At 48.1% G+C, this 18,871-nt stretch overlaps 1 protein-coding gene across 2 annotated transcripts in view; it reads left to right on the forward strand.

Moving 5' to 3' along the window:
- The window catches only part of LOC144168824 (arylsulfatase B-like), a 123,252-nt gene that overhangs the window by 33,152 nt on the left and 71,229 nt on the right, over positions 1-18,871 (forward strand). The window contains exon 1 of one of the 2 annotated variants that reach the window (XM_077697811.1): positions 994-1,145. The exons of the other annotated variant lie outside the window; for it this stretch is intronic. Coding sequence (XP_077553937.1) covers positions 1,001-1,145 — 145 coding nt within the window. The 5' untranslated portion in view covers positions 994-1,000. Of the gene's footprint in view, positions 1-993; positions 1,146-18,871 lie in introns of those variants that run through there. 2 annotated transcript variants of the gene reach the window in all.

Consider the following 18,871-nt stretch of genomic DNA (forward strand, 5'->3'; position numbering starts at 1 on the left):
CGGTAGTCAGTTGATATCGAGCGTTACAGCGAGCTACTACGACAAGGGAAGTCCCTAAAGTGCTGTTTACTTGAAATATCCCGGGCCATATCTACTAACGTGAAGCCTGGGAAGGGGCGAAGCACGCAGTGTATAAGTGCTTGGCGCCTTGGTGTTTTCGCCAACGGTGATGAAACCTTTGTGGGGTTGCGGAATACAGCTTTGCTGTAAAAGTCTCGTGCTCCATTGGGGACGTCACAGCAGGCGATTTCAATTAAGTATTTACTCACTCACTCACTCACTCACTCACTCACTCACTCACTCACTCACTCACTCACTCACTCACTCACTCACTCACTCACTCCCTCACTCTTGTCTTTGAAGCACTAAGCGTTCTAGCGCAAAACGTAAACGAGTGCCCCGGCGTTTTTTTAGAACGCGGTACGAAGCGTTCCAGCGCGACGCGCAAATGAGTGTCCCGGCGTTTTTTTCGCACGCGTAACGAACCGTTCAGCTCGAGACGTAAGGAGCGTCCCGGTGTTTTTTAGTACCCGTTACGTTCTAGCACGACGGTAAAATGTGAAATGACGGTCCCGTTGTTTAGTACCGTGAGTACATAAGGCGACGGTTAAGACCACGACGACATGAGGTGCAGACAGCCCGAGCCCCGAAGGGGCTTCGCCCCTAAAAGATACACGCACGAAAGCCATGATGGAATCCGACTGCCGCATGATCCGAGCCGCCGCTGTCCGGGAGAACGAAGCAGTTCGACCGATTGTGGTCGCCGTCGACCACGTGACCGCAACGGGCCAATGATTGGGGCAGGTGTGCGCGAAATCGGCGAGGAAAAACACGGTGCTTTGGAAATTGCAGTGACTTCAGACGGTCGTCCAGCGCGTGATAACTGTTAGCTCGACTCGTGCACTTGGCACGCGTCCAGCTCCCTATATTTGCACCAATAAACTACCTGACCTCCATCAGTGTGCTTCGAGTGCGTAAATACCCCTGCGAGTGGCGTTGTATGAGACTACTTCTATGCGGGAGGTGTCCGCCAGCGTGCTGTGCTCCGCTCCGTTGTTTCAGCAGGTTTCCAAGGCGTCGAACTGGCTTTATCTTGTTGTTTTGGTCGTATCGAACCAGGTGTTGTTCTACGAACGCAAGGCCAAGTGAGTGCAAAGTAATAACCACGATTACTTATAAATTGCGATTTATTATATTTAAGGTGAATGAAGCTGTGTGGGAATATGGAAGAAATTCGGTCTGGTTGGTACACGTTCAAAGATAGCATTAACGGCGCAACTGACGAACAACAAAGGACGACAGCGCATCGTCTTATCCTTCGTTTTTAAAGTCCATTGCGCTGTTTCTGCTGTCTTGGGAATATCTTTTTTTATGGTTTTAGCTCTTTTGTGACCGCGGTTTCTTAATCGTTCATGAGGTTTAACGCGCCGACGCTACACAGGCGATGAGGCGCTCTTTTATCTAGGACTCCGGAATATTTCTCTCCACTTGGAGATATTTAAAGTGCTCTGAAATCTCGAACAAACGGGTATACGACCGCGGTGTCCAACCAATAAATACCGTAAAAGCCGGTATGCTGGTAAAGTTAGTACTGTGGTACATTTTACCAATTCAGCGCATAACCACGTTATGAGTTAAAGCTCTTCTTGTTTGTTTTAATTGTCCCGTTGTTTTTTGTGCTACTTCAAAGAAAAAAATATACTGGTTCGGTTTTGGTCCATGGATGTGAGGCGCCCTTTCGGCCAGTTGAGTTCCTATTCGACCGAGCCAAGAAGCGTAACGGTTAGGATGCGATGAACCGGTTTGCGTCTGCTGAGGCAAATGTAGGCTAGTGAGAAAGTGCGGAAATAAGAAAGTGTAAGGAATAACCCCTCAATCCAAACATGTAACCTGGTGCCGCTTAGGAGCCGTGGCCACCCCGGACAGCTGTTTGATTTAACCTGGGAACTAGCTACAATCCTTCCAAAGCGAAAGTTGTAGACGATCACCTCCACTTGATACGCCTTATGATGACAGCTGTTCACAAACAGCCACGCTATAAACATAAATTAGCAAGGACATTATTTAACGTTCTAGTTTTTTTAGTTGAAATTTTCAAACGGGAAAAAAGCAGTGAGCATGGTCGTATAATAGCGTGGGCCTCACACAAATTACCGTCCTAATATTATGGTAAAGTTAGGTCTTTCTCGTTATTTGTCAATATAACCTGCGCGGCAACGTGTGACGTGTCATGTGTACGTAAGGATGTGTCTAGAACCGCTGCAAAATTACGTTCAGATTGAGATTATAATTATGAAAAGTTACAAGCCACGATGGCATAGAGGAAGTTTTAGATGAGCTATGAGGGGGAAAATGGTGAAAAGATCCTATGTATACTCGTTATACGTACGCAAGAGCGCCAAATTATGCTCGTTTTTGCCAAAATATGCGCTCAAAGGGATCTCTCGTGTGTTCTTTAGGGCGTGCGCAATAAAATGAACATAAATTACAGAATAAATTACGGAAATACCAAATATTCGGGAACTTCGAAATATTACTAGAGACCATAATGAATACTTTGCTTAAATCATGCAATGTTCTTGGCAGAGAAAGTACAATAATTGCCAACATCGAGGATGAGCTAACCACGAAGACACGGTTTATTTCGTCGCAAGAATCAAGAAGCCAGGGTCACAAGTTTCGGTATAAGAAATGGGTTCGCACCGCAGGAAGTTGACACTCGCCTTTGCAAAGAGCCTGAGATTTCGTGCCGCGATGTGTACCGTTCGTTCCCGCACAACGTTCTGCGGGAACTGTTCCTCTCTGTTCAGTACTGAACAGAGAGGAAGACCGCGTTGTGGGATTTCTGGAATTAAAAAAAAACATAAGCTATAAATTCTTTGGGTCTAGATATCAACTGACACAAATGAAATGGCGTGAGTCGAGTCAGATTTTGATTTTACATTTGATGCTTAAGCGATACTTCCACGCATGTCGTATTAATGATTTATATTGTTTTATATTGTGCGTGCTTTTGAATTAGCGACAAAAAACTTCGTTATCTGATACGACCATGCGGTAGACATTTTACGGCAAATTCAATCGCAGCTATCAGGAAATTATTATTTTACCGTTCTTTTGTGGTAGTAACGGCGCTCACGCTGTTTTAAGGTACTGGCTGTTGCAGCTTTTGTAGTCCTAACACCAACATACACACATATCTAGGAATATACATGCACACATGCATGTCTGCCTGCACAACATACCTTCATATTGGAAACATGTGGGCAGGTATAAAAGCATACAGTGTTGCATGTGCCATTTCATATGCGTTCATGTGAAGGTCACTATTCACGCTCAAGTTAAAGCCATTAAAGATAAGCTGTCCAAAACCGATATCATGCTTACTGAAATAATGCAGAGACTTTCTAAGATTTTAGGACTACTGTTCTTCGTTAAATATCGTAAACAGTGAGCTTCAAACAGTCTGAACCCGGGCATAAGGTAATGCGCCACAAATTGCCATCTAAGTGGCTAGAATGGATGGCACTGACGACCTGGTGGGGCGGTCGGACCTCTTGTTCTTTGGGGTTACAGACGACTCAAGCGAAACTTGGCGACACTCATAATGTTTAATAATTATTCTTTACCTAAATATTGATGTGGCACCTATGGATATCGAGCGTGCTCACAGGCTTAAGAAGTTCTTCAACGCCGAAGACCTGAAAGATACGGACTTCGGTATTTCAGAACACTATTCTCCAAACACTCGCTTAGCCCGTAAGGATCTGCTGCACTTCGCAAAATCTACAGAGAAATCTTTTAAACTTCGGTACGACGATCCTGTAATAGGAGACAACTTGTGTATTTGTCCACAGCTCTAACGGTGTTATTCCGCGCCAACAATTGCCATTAGTGAAGACCAAAGTAGTCTCAATGGGTACTTCCTTGTCATGTTTTTATACTAATATCAGGTGTGTTCTATCGAAATGTGATTCTCTTCATGACCCAATTGATACCATAGAATGAAATCTCGTTGCTACGACAAAAAAATGGATAATACTGCTGTACGCGGCTCCGAAATTTAATCTGACTTTCCCAACTTTGACATTTTTAGCTGCGATCGATCTGGTAAACGCGGTGGTGGTGTGCTGATAGCGGCCCAGAGCAGCTACAATGATCAATCATACACGTTTCTTCCCCTCTCGAACTAATATTTGTATGCTGCAGTTCTCCATATCCGCCAATGGTCATTGACGTTTGTTACCGCCCGCCCGACACCGACCATTCCTGCAGGATTCATCTACATGAAACACTTCGTTGTTGTTTAATTTTTTTCCCATCGCCAGGCTTTTATTCTTTTCTACGGGGACTTTAACCTTCCGGAAATAAAGTGTCAAATCTTTCAGCGCCAAGAGGGAGGCATAACACCGAAACTGACTTTGTGAACACGTGCCTAACTTTTGGTTTAGCATAACTCGTCACTAGTCCGAGGATACTGACCACACTTCCACGATCCTCAACCTTGTGCTTTCATTTAACCCAGATTGCTTTTCCTCGATTATTTATCATCCAGGGCTACCTGACCCCTCTACCATCCACGTTTCAGTAGAAGTAATGTGCCAATCCAATGGGAAAAAAGATAATAACTCTATACGACGGACGCGATTACCGTAGTTTGAATGCCGGCCTTGATACATTTTATAAAAGTTTGCCCCTAGCTTTTTTGACACCCAGTTGAAACAAACTGGTTACTCTGCAAAAATAAAATAGAGACTAATTTAAAAAATACGTTCCCACTATTTCTGTAACTGAACGACCAACGTCTCCTTAGTTTATTAACTAGCTCAATGGCCCCAAGAACCAAAGGACGTGAAAATATAAATCATCTAAGCTAAAAATTAGTGCGAGTGCTTGGGATAGATACGCTAAACTTAAAAACTATTCCATTCGCTTTCGGCTAACGACAAATGGTCTTTCTTCATCACGTCCCTACTCAGAATGCTACACAATAACCCTAAACATATCTGGAAAGCAATGAACCCGAACAATTCAAAACCCATCTGCCTGTGTGACGAACACAAGTGTCCCATTTGAGTGTTGCATGTTGCCCACAAATCGACCTACTTTTTGCTGTCGGTTCACCAAGGAACCAGATACAGAATTACCTAACCTTCCTTTGTACGATCACCCACTTATACCAGGCATTACTTTGGAAGCTAACGGTATCTTAAAGCTGAGTGAATCACTCAAGCTGACATCGTAATCTCGGCGTGGTTGGCATCAAGTTCAAAATCATAAAACAATACTATACCAATATCCAGTGGGATACTTTCGCTCATTTACCAGCAGTTGCTATAAGCCGAAGTGGTCGCATAGGACTGGAAGGTGGGCAACATCATTTCAGTGCCAAAAACAGGCAGCCCATCGTCGCACCAAAGCTGCTATTCTATTTGTCTCACTAGTATACCATGTAAATAAATGGACCACGTTATTTATTCCCACAATACCCAATTGTTAACGTCCCTCAATTTTTTCCACCCTGGTGAACATGGCTTTCTTCAGGACTAGCCACATACAGCAAGAATGAGTTTTTTGGAAGAAAAATATTGAGTTTTTTGAAGTGCGTAAGAAAAGTACATAGTAAAAACACTACAACAAGGATCCCGAAGTTAGTGACTCTAGAGAAACCCTCAATCACTTAATACATATGTAATAACTATGTATACGATAATTTGTGGAGCTTGCTACTTCCCAGTCATTAGGTTCTTTACTTCTTCCCATACCTTCCTAGGGTCTTCTTTATCGTAGTAAACAGGTTGCCATAATACGCTGCCTTCGGATGCCTCAGTTCTGTGGTCAATTCATTCCTATCTTTTTTTAAGTGCGAATGCACTTCTTAAGCGAGCCTGAATCGTCCGCCGCCGTCGTCCGCATAGCAACAGCTGCGGGTGCGGCGCTCCTCGTCTTCCCTAGCAACGGGGGGAGATGGGCGCGCGCTACTCTCCTCCTCCTCCTCTCTCCGCTCAGTGACTGCGGGTGTTGGGCGCCTCCTCTCCACTTCGGGCGGGAGAGCTCTCGCTCGCGTAGCGGGCGCTCCGCATTCCGACGCATGAGGGCGCTCGTGTAGCCCTCGCCGTAACGGCGGGCGCTACTCTCCTCCTCCTCTCTCCGCTCAGTGACTGCGGGTGTTGGGCGCCTCCTCTCCACTTCGGGCGGGAGAGCTCTCGCTCGCGTAGCGGGCGCTCCGCATTCCGACGCGTGAGGGCGCTCGTGTAGCGGCCGCGTGGCGCGGGAGGGTATTAGTCGAGCGCGCGCCGTCGTCGAGAGCGGTCGCTGGTCCTGCATCTCGATAACGATGATGGCGGACCGGGCAACGGTACCAGCAATAACGAGTGAAATATCTTTCTTTGTAGTTGTGTGCGTGTGTGTAATCTCTCGACTACTCATTAAGATCACGATATCCACCGTAATCGCGCAATCAACAACCGTGCATTCGCACTTACACACTCTCCCCCTCGGGGAAGTGCGAGGGAATTTTAAACTCAGACAATTCTTCGGAATTTCTTGACTTCACAAAAGCGTGTAACATATTATATTAGATGTCAAGCAGCTTATGGTCGAGCCTGTTCCCTCCGCCATTGTGTGGGCGACGTTGTGCGGCGTCCACACCCCCAGTGCGCATGCCTGGCAGGATGCCCCTAGTAGGGTCCCTAGAAATTGTGCTAGTCTGCCGTCCGCGCGCTTTCTCTATGGATAGGCGTGTCTGCGCCGCTGATGCACGCACAGCGCTGCGCAGAGGGCGCTGCGAGCAATCAAAACGTCCGAGCGGCCGGAGCAAGAGCGGCCGCAGGCCGCTCTTGCTCCGGCCGCTTTGTCGGCTACTTAGAGCGGTGAAATGGAATGGTACGAGGTACATCAGCTCAGAATTGAAGGTACGATAGTACTATAAGACCTTTTAGTTTCACGCCCCGAGTTTTACGCGAATTGGGCTACGGAGCCTCTTTGCGGCCGTTGAATTTCGCGAGTGAGACCGAAGGATGAAACCGCAGCAACCAGCGTAGCCGTTTCACTACCACCGCTTGGACTATTATTAAAGTAAAGCTTTCTATGTCTCACTGATGGCCTATGTCGCCTCGAAAAAGCACTGCGGGAAAGCCAACTGTCTCTGACGACGGTGATGTTTGTGAGTAAAGTGAGAGGGGGAAAAAAACGCTTCCCGTGATCAGAATCGAAGCTGGCTCCATCGCGTTTTGAAGCCGACGTCTATCTCAATGCGCAATTCCAACATGGTCAAAGCCATTTGGATTTGGAGAGGAGTGCATGGACGTGCACATGTAATTAGTCAGAAAAATTATCCACTCCTCCACTCCGCAACGATGGTTGAACACGAAGCTTTCTTCGCGTGAAATCAAACGGCAAAGGGTCGATTTCAAATCCCGCGCGATCATAAGTCCAAAATGCGTGCGAGTCAAAGTGAAAGCTCAATGAGTCAAAGTCAAAACTCAGACGACAAGGAAGCGCTCACAAGAAAGCTTCGCGTTCAACCACCAATGTTCAGACAGTGAGATCCCGTTCAAAAAGAACTCCCTGCGGCACCAGAAGCTGTGTTTGTTCCACATCGAAACTACCGGGTCATTCCCGAACGTCATTGACGGTGACAAGCACGCAGCCGGCTGGTAGGCTGACAAGAAGAAAAGCGAAAACTTGAGTAAAATGTTGTGCCAGCAAAAACTTGTTCCTATATACTTTGGGCAGAGTGCGGGGGGAGGGGGGATAAAGCAAGGTATATATGGTCATGACAGTATAAATGAACCTCAATATTTTTACTCCTTGGTTTCAAACAGCCACGATTATATGATTGGCCATAACACAAATATTCTCCCGTTTTGCTTTCACCGCGTGCGTCTCGCAATTCTCTCCGAGTGTGTGGGTGATCAAAAAGAACCTGTGTAATGACTTGCAAGCGAAGTTACTGATTTGCAGCCGGGTTTTATTAAAAATCAGTTTCACGTACCCAATGCTGGCGAATGTTTCAAATCGTGGTATTCACGAAAAATCAGGCACGCAGAAGAGGTTTGATAGTACCCAAATTTTTGAAAATTTCGAGGTAAGCGGAGTGTTGGGTTAAGCGAAATGCAAAAAATGTATGGCCAGATCACTGGAATAAGAGCTAGTGCTGGTAACAAACGCTCCAATGCACAGGGACGCTTCCGGAATACAGGCAAAAATAATTTGCAGAAAAAACAATTTTTTTTTAGGTATTGCGGAAAAAGAACTGCGTGATGCTCGCCTGTTTCGCGTTCGCATCTGGTCCCAAAAAAGTGTTCTCGAGCTTCTCAATGCCGCATCAACTGTTGGTCGCCAACGCTATATTGTATCTTTGTTGTGAAGCAGGCAAAGCATATGTTTTTCTTGTTCCTGCCGTTTTTGGGACTTTTTGAGACACGTCGTCGTCCACATGATCAGAAGCGTCTTCCCCAGCTATATCAACGATGTAGGCGCCAGTCAGCACTCCGCTAACGGGACATCGGCCGCGCACAGTGGGTACCCCGTGCAAATTTGCCGTTCGCGACGGTGTTCGGCGCGTAATGGGAGCTAAGGTTTAACCGAGAGCTCATCAGCTGCCTGCAGCGGATGTTGGATTGCGTCCTATTGTCAACATTTCGAGATATCCGTGATCCCCGAAAAGACGTTTAGAGACAAAGGGTGGAAAATGTCGCCTATGGCAGGTATATGCACGGCAAAAAAAGGTTTCGACTTGACCGATATTTCGAGATATCCGAGATCGAGTTATGGAGAAATCACTGTATCTGATGACTGAAGGTGATAAAACTTCGTATGCATGTGCACACGTCTTGTTTTTTTATTCGGCATTTACATTTAACAGATTCCCAGCTGACTGGACGTAACTGAGGGGGCCGCGAAGACGTGCGCTTAAGGGCCTCCAGATCAACGATGCGAAAGGTCAGGAGGCACCGGTTCGAGCTGCTTTATTTACATACACGTACAGGGGACAACATCTTAGGAAACTTGCAAAGAAAGACGGTTCCAAAGAGCCATAGAAAAAAGCGGAGCGCCGCCACACACATTTTCACGCGCTGACTAATCCATCAGTTAACAACGGCGGGGGTATTCACAAAGAACGGTTGTTTGCTAGCTGAAGTCCCGCATGATATTTCCAAGCTGGAAAACGATGCCTTGCCGGCAGTGTTCCCGAAGCCCCCGAGTATGTGTCGAAATCGGTTCGACACACACTCGGGGGCTAGCATAGCGACACGATTCCGCGGTTTTCACAAGGCTCGATCCTTCATAATACGCGAAAACGTACTCCTGTCACTTCACGCTCCGGTTAAAACACTTCGTACTGGTAAGAACTAACTTTTGTGGCTAATCTGGTTTGTCGACAGAAACGGATAGGGTTCGAAAAGGGGCAGTTAAAATGGGCTGAACCCGCCCAGAAATAGGGCAGAACTACGAAGGCAGCAGCGGCACGGCAGAGCGCCGTCCGCCGCTGCCCATCGCGCCGGCCGGCCACCGCGCTCCGATTGACTGCAGCGCCGCCGCTGCATGCATCACGGAGGAGCCCCCTTCGCGGCCGGCGGACGGCAGACTAGCACAATTTATAGGGACCCTACCCCTAGGGATGGGCTAACCAAGGAATCCATCACGAGATAGCTTCGCGTTCAGCCACAGTCATCTTCCCGTAGGGGAACGCTCAGTACCCAACCCCCACTACGCATGCCTGGCCAGGCACCGCTGATGATGATTGTGGCAGGATGCCCCTAGGGATTGGCCAACAAAGAATCCATCACGAGATAGCTTCGCGTTCAACCACCGTCGTCATCTTCCCGTAGAGGAACCCTGAGTAGTATGCGAGGCATTCCTCCTCTCCTCTCCGACGCTCCTCTCCTCTCCGGCATTCCTCCTCTTCTCTCCGAAGCTCCTCCCCTCTCCGGGATTGCGCAACGAATGGCAACACCTGCGGCTCCGCGCGAGATAATGCGAAGCACCTTAGGGTTAGAGACGTGACGGTAGCCGCTGCATACTCCGCTTGGGCGCCACTGTAGCTCCGCGGTATAAATAACGCGCGCGTGCCCTCCGCTCCTTTCATTCTCCTCCCGAAACGGTACGATCGAACTGAAAACTAATGGGAACTTAAGTCGACCCCATGGCTGCTTCACATACTACTCAGGGTTCCCTTACGGGAAGATGGTGAATTTTGGTTTTATTTCGTGTCGATCATTTTCAATAGCCTTCCATCAATGTAGGGCTCTCTAGCTCATTGTGATTTACGATTTTACGAAGTGATTGGAAATGCTCGATTATATCATGCCATAAATTTTTCAAAAAACGTCTCGTATGCCGCATTGGGTTTTTTTCGCTCAAATACGGATGTCCAATCGGTTGATTGAATATATGAGCGAAATGCTTGCAGGGCTGCAGCAGTGATGCTGCGAGATAAGGTCACTTTTGTTTTGCGTTTGACATGCGCATTTGGCAGCAAGCAAAAAACTGGTAGATGATCGCTTATATCAAAAGTTAGCAGTCCAGCAAAACAGTCAGGTGAATGAACGTTCGGTAAACATGTGTCAATTGAGGCGGCAGTTTTTTTAGTTAATCTCGTAGCTTCCGGTACAAGGCTTCTGAGTGCGAATGAGGGCATGTTTTCAACAAAAGTTACATCTGAAGTACCACCTGATAAAATATATATTGACATCCCCCGTGATCCCTAAAGGCATTGACAATCGGCTTAACATAGCAAGTACACGCTCAAAATATACAAAAAATTCCCGTTTGTGATACCCATAGGTGGTCGATACATAACCGCCACTATTATTCGTTCTATACGTACCAACATACAGTTAACGGTAATATTTATTACTGAAAACTCCGAAACTACTTCGTGCCTCATTCACTGTTCAACATAAACGGACCCAACACCGCCCCGGCCACTTGGCCGTGCGAGGCCGTTGTACGAGTAACCATGAAAATACGGCGGTTTCTCCGTTTCTCTTAGCCAGGTTTCCGTGTACATTAAAGCGTCGAAGCTAGGGGATATAGATGCATACAAGTCACTAAGCTGTTTCTTTTTATTTGGGATGCTGCGCGTAGTTATGTGCAAGATTTCAAGCTGCTTCGGCATACATAGAACAGATGTGTTCAAAGTCGCCAGCTACATGATTTCTGGCTGTCCATTTTTCCACTAGACACCCTCATTACTAGGCTTGCGAAAGACTACGCACTACATTGCTTCGTTCATATTTTCAATGTCACTTATGTTAAAAAATTTCAGCGCAGGTAAGCCCTCATCTTTTCTTGCAAACACCTTTCCTCCTGCAGTCCACACAAATATCTATCACAATTCTTTCTTTTTTGTACTGTGGCAGCGAGCAGGTGTTTGCCTTGCCGAGTTAAGTGTTGGTTCACATAAACCGTGAAGGGAGACTAAAACCCAAAATTATTTGCACCCAGTCTTGATTTCTTCGCTTTGCTGAGAAAGGCATTTCTCTTCGTTCTGCGGATGAACCGAACGATCCTGTTTGACTCATCGTGCCGAGCAGTAGGCACACGATGGCAAATATTAATGTCAGCTTCAGTTACTTCCTCCTGTATGACTGCGCCAATTTGTTTGATTATAGCAACCGGTTTACTTTCGAGCGGAATGCCCTTGATTTTAGCATTGTTGGAGCGCTCGTAGTGTTCTAGCACTTCTAGTTTATTTGTCAGCTTCATGTTCTGTGAACATGAAGCTGACTTCATGTCAGCTTCATGTCTCGTGTAATCATGTCTCATGACTTCATGTCTCGATTCTTTTTTAGTACTTCTTGTAGCGGCTTCGTGAGTTTACCAATTCCGTCGATGTCTCTAATAGACCTTATGCGAACTTGCTTGGTGATCTAGCAACACTGATGCCAACAAGGCCGTCCGCCATATTGGTACGGGCGCCGATCGGGAAGTCTGGTATTGTTTACTGTGGAAGAGTAGGTGACGGTAACGCGGTATGGCTCAAACTGGACGGCGTTTTCCGGCTCCCGACCGCGGATTGTGGACGAAGGACTTGTCTGCGCTGCCAACTGTGCCTGAAGACTCATACCACTCGGGGTGCCGCACCAAAGACCCATCCGAGCGGCAGCGGAGCAGGGCATGCCGCCTAGCCACAGATGCGCATTGCTCGCCTTCATCGGTGCGGACAAACATGTGCGACTCGCAGTAAGTAAATCCTCCTTTGTTTTAAATGCAGAGCATTTCAGTAACTCACGATGTCACCCGCGTTGACGTCCGTAGTCGTAGTACACACCGTCGTTGTCCGCACCCCGCCCCCTACACTATACATAAAAAAATACTATCCGGCGCCTGGTTTCGATCCCTCGACCCTGCGGGCGGAACGCAATGTACATGGTGCTCTACCCACTGCGTCACAAAGCCGACACAGAACGGGAGGCTACGAACGCGCCTTATATCCTTGACTCATTCAAACTACGTCAAGAAGCTGCTGATACAACGCATTCACTACCACCAACTCCCCAAACACTAAACGTTAACGCAATACACCCACCCCCTATGCGACGCATTTACTCGAGTCCCCCTCGCGGGGAAATGGGCCCAAATTTTTTTTTCATTGACGCGAGTTAACCGGTATGCATTTGTATAGCACTTTGTTCACCGTTGTTTACCATGCAAATGCGCAGCGGGGACCCTGGTGCAGTAACCCTGAAAGAGGGAAGCGACAATCGCCAGACCGTGCCGCTAGTGGGTGTATTAGTTATTTTGAAATGCTGTACATCGAATTTACGGGATGATTTTTGGCGAAGAAGTTTACGGAAGGGTTGCAGCCGTTTTCCGTGACCGTCGTCCGCCCGCGCGTTTGCCGAAAAGCAATCGCGCTTTGAGGCGAAGTCAACTACCAAAGTGCACATACACCTTGATTTTTTTTTTGTGAGTGTTTTCATTATTTATTGCGCATGTTCTGCCGCAATAATCTGTTTGTGTCTCTTTCTTCTCCTTTTTTGGCGGTGGGGTGGTTGTGTTCGTTTCTAAAGCGCATGTTTTTGGTGTGCCCGAACAGATAATACAGTAAAACCTCGTTAACTCGAACTCACTGAACTAAAAGATTTTTTTAATTAGATGGGTTATCGCTATAGCCCGAATGTTTACCTGTTTATCACGAAATGTTTTGGAAGTGAGTTCCAGAAAATAATAATATTGCTTGTTTAAGTTGTGAGGAACACGATTATGCTGGTACTGGTATCATTACTCACGGTGAGGTTTATAAATGTTAAACTTCCTTCTCTTGAAAATACATTAACAAAGCATGCAGCGATACTTGCACGCTCGAACGTAAAAAACAATTTTGACATCATTGCTGTTTGAGTTGTAGATTATTGACCTTGCAACAGTGTTAAGCAAGACACAACATCTGGTAATTTTGAGTCTGTTCCTTGCGGCCACTGCTTTCTGCTCTGTCCCTTTACCATGAACTGTAGCGGACTAGTCCTGTTCTTCCCTGAGTGCTATTTATTGCTACTCTCTCTGTTCTTGCAGGTTGGGCCTCATCCATGTGCTCAGCATCTACTTTCACTCCCAGAAGAAAAGTGGCCGTCCCTATGTTGTGTGCCTCACCTTTGAGACGGACAGTGGGGTGATTGTGGAGGCAGCGTGCGAGTGCCCGGTGGGTTGCAGTGGAGCATGGAGTCACATCCTGGCTGCTGTGCACCTACTCGCCCTCTTGCAAGCCGAAGGTTTTAAGAGGCGCCACCGGAGCTTGCGTGCACTGAGCTGCCACAACAGTGGGGACGTCCGAGACAGCAGGGCATCCAGCCAGCGAGTGTCCAAGACATTTACTGGAGACGCCCGCGAAAAAATTGCCCCTCTCTTCTCTTGCCAATGCGTCTGTTCGATGCACGTCTAGTACACGAGCAATGCGAGCAGCAACAAAGTGCCGTGCAGGCGCTTGGGAGAAAACTTGGTAGCCTTGGGAATGGGCCTTCTGCCCCACTTTTGCTGGCCTCACCCCCCACAGTGACAAAAACAAAGACTGGCATGGCACCTCAAGGGTCACCTATGAGCTGCCAGCAAGCATTCACGCCACATTACGCCGTGGTCATCTCGCGAGCACGCAGAGGCTGGGCAACGTCGTGTTTACTAGACCGCGGCATGCAGGGGTGCGCGAATGCTTCCCTTTGTTCCATTTATATCCACAGTTTGGTATACTGCATTCGTTGTAAATCAGCGAGGTAGTTTAATTTACTGGGATTTTCGCTGTGGATACAAAAAAAAGCACTCAAGCTGATGCGCGGCGGCCTAATGCAACTCTGGCCGTTTTCTTTTTTCTTTTTTTTTGAATAAAACTTGGAAATTGTCTCAGCTACCTACATCAATGGCCACTATCATTACGTCGGAGGCATGAGCACGAGGTCGCGGGTTCGATTCCCGGCCGCGGCGGCCGCTTTTCTGATGGAGGCGAAAAGCAAAAACGCCCGTGTGTACGAGATTTCGGCGCACGTTAAAGATCCCCAGGTGGTCAAAATTAATCCGGAGCCCTCCACTACGGCGCGCCTCATCGCCTGCGTTGCGTCGGCGCGTTAAACCCCACAATCAATCAAATCAATCGTCGGAGGCATGCATGCAGCATGTGAGAAACTAGAGGAGTGAGTGTGTATTTTAGTCGCAAAATATTCGACAGTAAATACATCGTGGCTGAAATGACAATGGGCAACAAGTTAACTTGACGTAACAAGAAACCTTTCAGCTTGGCAAATCGGGAACCAAGTGCAAAAGCTCGAATTTTCCACCGTTAGATAATCATAAAACAGTACGCCACTTCTGCAACGACACGCAGCTAAATGCAACGGACCGTGCGCGCCCGCCACAGAGGAAATTGTCAACCGCGCCGTGACGGCGTAGTGCGGCAAGAAAAGTTTGTTTACAGCCCTAAGTAAGATAAAGGCTCGTGTAGGGGCTAAGTGGTACCATTTAACAATGAAATGAAGCGGGCGAAGAGCCACAGGGACGAGTGAAGAAACAGCCTAATTTTGGCAACGTGTGGTACTGTTTTCCCGGTCGAGCGCCGCTGTCAGTCGCATGAATAGGTGGCGCAAGCTCAGGCTTCCTTTAGAATACAAAGGCTGGACCACAGAACTCCAACGCAGCTGTATTTTTAATCCAGACAGCGACTACGACATCCCGCGCTTAGCGAACCACCGACAAATAAGTTCGCTTCCAGCGCACCGCGCCCAGCGTGTCACAAAGGTTGCTCGCGCCGGCATAGTTCGCGTCAGAAAGTTCAGTCAAGAGCGTGGAACTTCACGAACCTTTTCTCCATTTGGACCGGTATTTCCGCATTGCGTGCACTGCGGCACGAAGCAATGCTCCGGCACTGTAGTTCATCACCAATAGCGGTCAATGCCCGCTTTCTATGTTTTGCTTATTGGTTTCGGTTTCAAACGACCGTACCAAAATGGCGGACCTAGTTACCGGAGTTAACGTGAGATGGCGGGGCGCATTTTGCATAGGGTCTATTTCTAGACGGAGTTCACGCGTGAATTCCTCAAAGGCTTTATTAAACATATCACCCGCGTCCTTGGACGTTTCAGGAACACGTAAGAGTACAACTGTACAAGCAAAAGCCGCGGCAGATTGTTCGGCAGCAGTGCACACTACTCTACCATGGGATTTTTCAAGTAATTAGTTTACCTGTAAAAGCAAGCGTAGTATTTAGCTGCTGCTCAGGCGTGCACCGCTGCCGAACTGCACGGAATCCTCGTGGCGCTGGTCTTCTTATGCCGTGGGTGCTTTTCCCGGTCCTGAAAAAGTGGGTGTTGCCTCGTACCTCCAGGGACGACCACACATGTTGCAGGTGATGCTCTGAGCGTATGCTGGTTGCAACAAACCTTCACGCAGGCGGGGTGGCGGACTGTAAAAGCAAGAGCAATATTACTGCAAAGCAGTGTCTAACCGTCTCCCCCCCCCCCCCCCCCCCCTTCCCGAGTTTTCATTCCTGTGTCATCGATTACTCGGCGCCGCTCCGGGGCTCCTCCTCACCACCGTCGACACCTCTATCACGACTATTTTTTCCCTCGCCTCCACCGAAGCCTCTTTGGAAAGGTGCGCAGTCGGCAGCTAACGGCGGTATGCGGTTATCAGATGATTCCTAAAAATAGACTGAAGCACGGATGGGCCTAAAAAAATGCACTGACGACTACCACACTCCCTAATATGAAATTTGTGCAGCCTTCTCGTTCACAGCGCGTTTCTGCTGCGTCTCGGGAAGTGTCTGCGTGATTAGCGAACGTACGGCGGCCTGCGTACACTGGTGTAACCTCGTAGTGCGCCGTCGCCGCCAGCCAGCATGTTTCAAATCGTGTTTGAAGCTCCCGCACAAATGTCATGTGTTTCGGATTAGCCCCGCACAGGGGAGCAGCGAGCATGTTGTTGCATATCGTGTTTGAACCTCCCGCGCAAACTTCACGTGGTTTTGATTAGCGGAGAATGGAACAGCGCCTGGGGTAAAAGCCAGGGGGAGGGCACTCCATGGTGGCGACACATGAAACATGTGTGAGGGAAAGGCAATGAGAGAGATGACGCCGTAGCCGCAGGTGTCGTACTCCACTTCACCCTTCGCTAGACGCTCACGTGCGTTTTCTTTCTTCCGTCGCTTCTGCGTTCGCTCACTCGGTTACGTGGGAATTAACAGGCGCTGCTCCCGCGAAGCACAGGTAACGGCTGCCAAAAAGCTGCCCCCTAAAGCGACCGGAACCTGCCGTCGCGGCGTCTGTCACTTCTAAGCACGCGCACATGACCGGTTGGCGGTGTATGCGTGCGCAGGCTTGCAATGAAGAATAGTGGAAGGGAGGAGGGGAGGCGTGCACGCGTAGGTATAGGTTTCATGCGCGTACTGATGGATAGCATGTCTGTTGTGCTGGTACGAGATTTAAACGCGGACGTTAAACGGCCCAATGGCACCTGCACGGAGTCGTTAGTGGTAGAGCGGATTGTGTTTGTGTGTTAGGCTATCTTCAGATTACCGACAAAACCGGTATTGTCATTTATGGACGTACAAAATATAATGTCACGCAGTTGGGTAGGCTGAAACGTAAAATGACGTCATTCTTTAAAGTCATTACGACAGTTGCGGCAACACTCTTAACCGGGCCTCACCGAAACACTAAGATGCTTACAACGCGGGAGGGACACAGACAGTTCCATGTTTATCTGCAAGAAAAAAGCTCGGATCCGTCAGAGGTTCATTCAGCTAATTGGCTAGGAAATATGCTCAAACGCAAAATACGATAAACCTGTTTTGTTTCGTGCACTCCGTTCACTGCGTAGCTTTGCAGGTTATCCTTCTTGACGGAGTGGAAGGGCGCTAATTTTTTAGCGGCTGTTCAGGCGTGCACCGCCGCCGAACTGCACGGAATCCTCGCTGCGCTAGTCTTCTTATGCCGTGGGCGCTTTTCCCGGTCCTCAAAAAGTGGGTCTTGCCTCGTACTTCCTGTCACGATTACAGAAGTTGCAGGCGATGCTGTGTGCTCATCACGCAAATGCGTCGTCTACTGGTTGCAACAAATCTTCACGCAGGCAGGGTGGCGGGCTGTAAAAGCTAGCGCAGTATTTAGCTGCTGTTCAGCCGTGCAACGCTGCCGAACTGCACGGACTCCTTGTGGCGCTCGGCTTCTTATGCCGTGGGCGCTTTTCCCAGTCCTCATAAAACGGGTGTCGCCCCGTACTTCCTGCCCCGATCACAGATGTTGGAGGTGATGCTGTGTGCTGGTCGCGCACATGCGTCATCGACTGGTTGAAACAAATCTTCACGCAGGCGGGGGGGAGTAGTCCAAACTAGAGCTTTAGGCCTGGCTGTCGGCGGCTTGGACGAGGTCGGCTTGGTTGACGACTTGAAGACGGTTGAGGGTACATGTACCCAGCCCCTTCACCGGATGTCACGAAGCCAAAGACAACGCAGTTGTCTTCAAGGAAAACAAGTTGATTGGAGCGAACCTGAGGTTCCCTAAAAAGTCAAAGAATACAGAGGCGGCGAAGCAGCAGTCAACGAAGTGACGTGCGCGAGTGAGCGTCGGCGAGTCGAATAGCGCGGCGTCTGCTCTGCGGGTATTAATCTTCGGGCGCGAGTGTTGCTCGATCCGTGGAATTACACCCAGAACACTGTAGATCAAAGAAGATTATTCTAAGTTGTTGACGTTAGTTCGAAACGCTCTCCCTATAAAAGCAGATAATACGTGCGGCACAAATATAAATAATGGAACAAGCGCTTCACTTGGCACACATATAACACAGACCGGCGAAGCTGGGCGGTAAAAACAAAACATAAACAAACTAACGAACCCAATGCAAGGTTCGTGGCAATATAAATGTACGCGGATTTCCACTGGACACTCTCGCTCTCTGACTGCCTTTTCCTACGCCTATTTCTCCTGCACCCACCACAACCCAAGTATTGTGCTCTTTCATGTTTTAATCACGTGTTTTGAGTCTGTTTGAAAAGATGTGTACGGCCAGATGTGCGCCATGTGCGTGCATTAACGCGGTTTGTTTTGTCTACTTTCTTGACACCTATTGCCACCGGATGTTTGAACTAGCCCTTGACCTGTTAAGTTGTTTTTTTCACCGTATTTTAAAAATATTTAATTCTACTCACCTAATTTTTCGCTGGCTTCCAAACATGACCCGATTGTATGAACGCACTCCCTTACCGTTCCTTGCCTTCTCCCTCGCAATCCGGTACACATAACGCTCTAAAACGTGCCCGCACTTAACTCTGAATACAGCGAGTCCTCTTCCGGCAACTTTAGGAAACTTCATTTTTTGGAACCGTTTTGAACGTGTTTCCTTGTCTTTACTTGCCGTATGTGCTCGCACTCTTTGACACGTTTGT

This window comes from Haemaphysalis longicornis, unplaced genomic scaffold, assembly GCF_048455015.1.
Source record: "Haemaphysalis longicornis isolate Haplotype H1 unplaced genomic scaffold, Haemaphysalis longicornis Haplotype H1 scaffold_2, whole genome shotgun sequence".
NCBI classification, from domain to species: Eukaryota; Metazoa; Arthropoda; class Arachnida; order Ixodida; family Ixodidae; genus Haemaphysalis; species Haemaphysalis longicornis.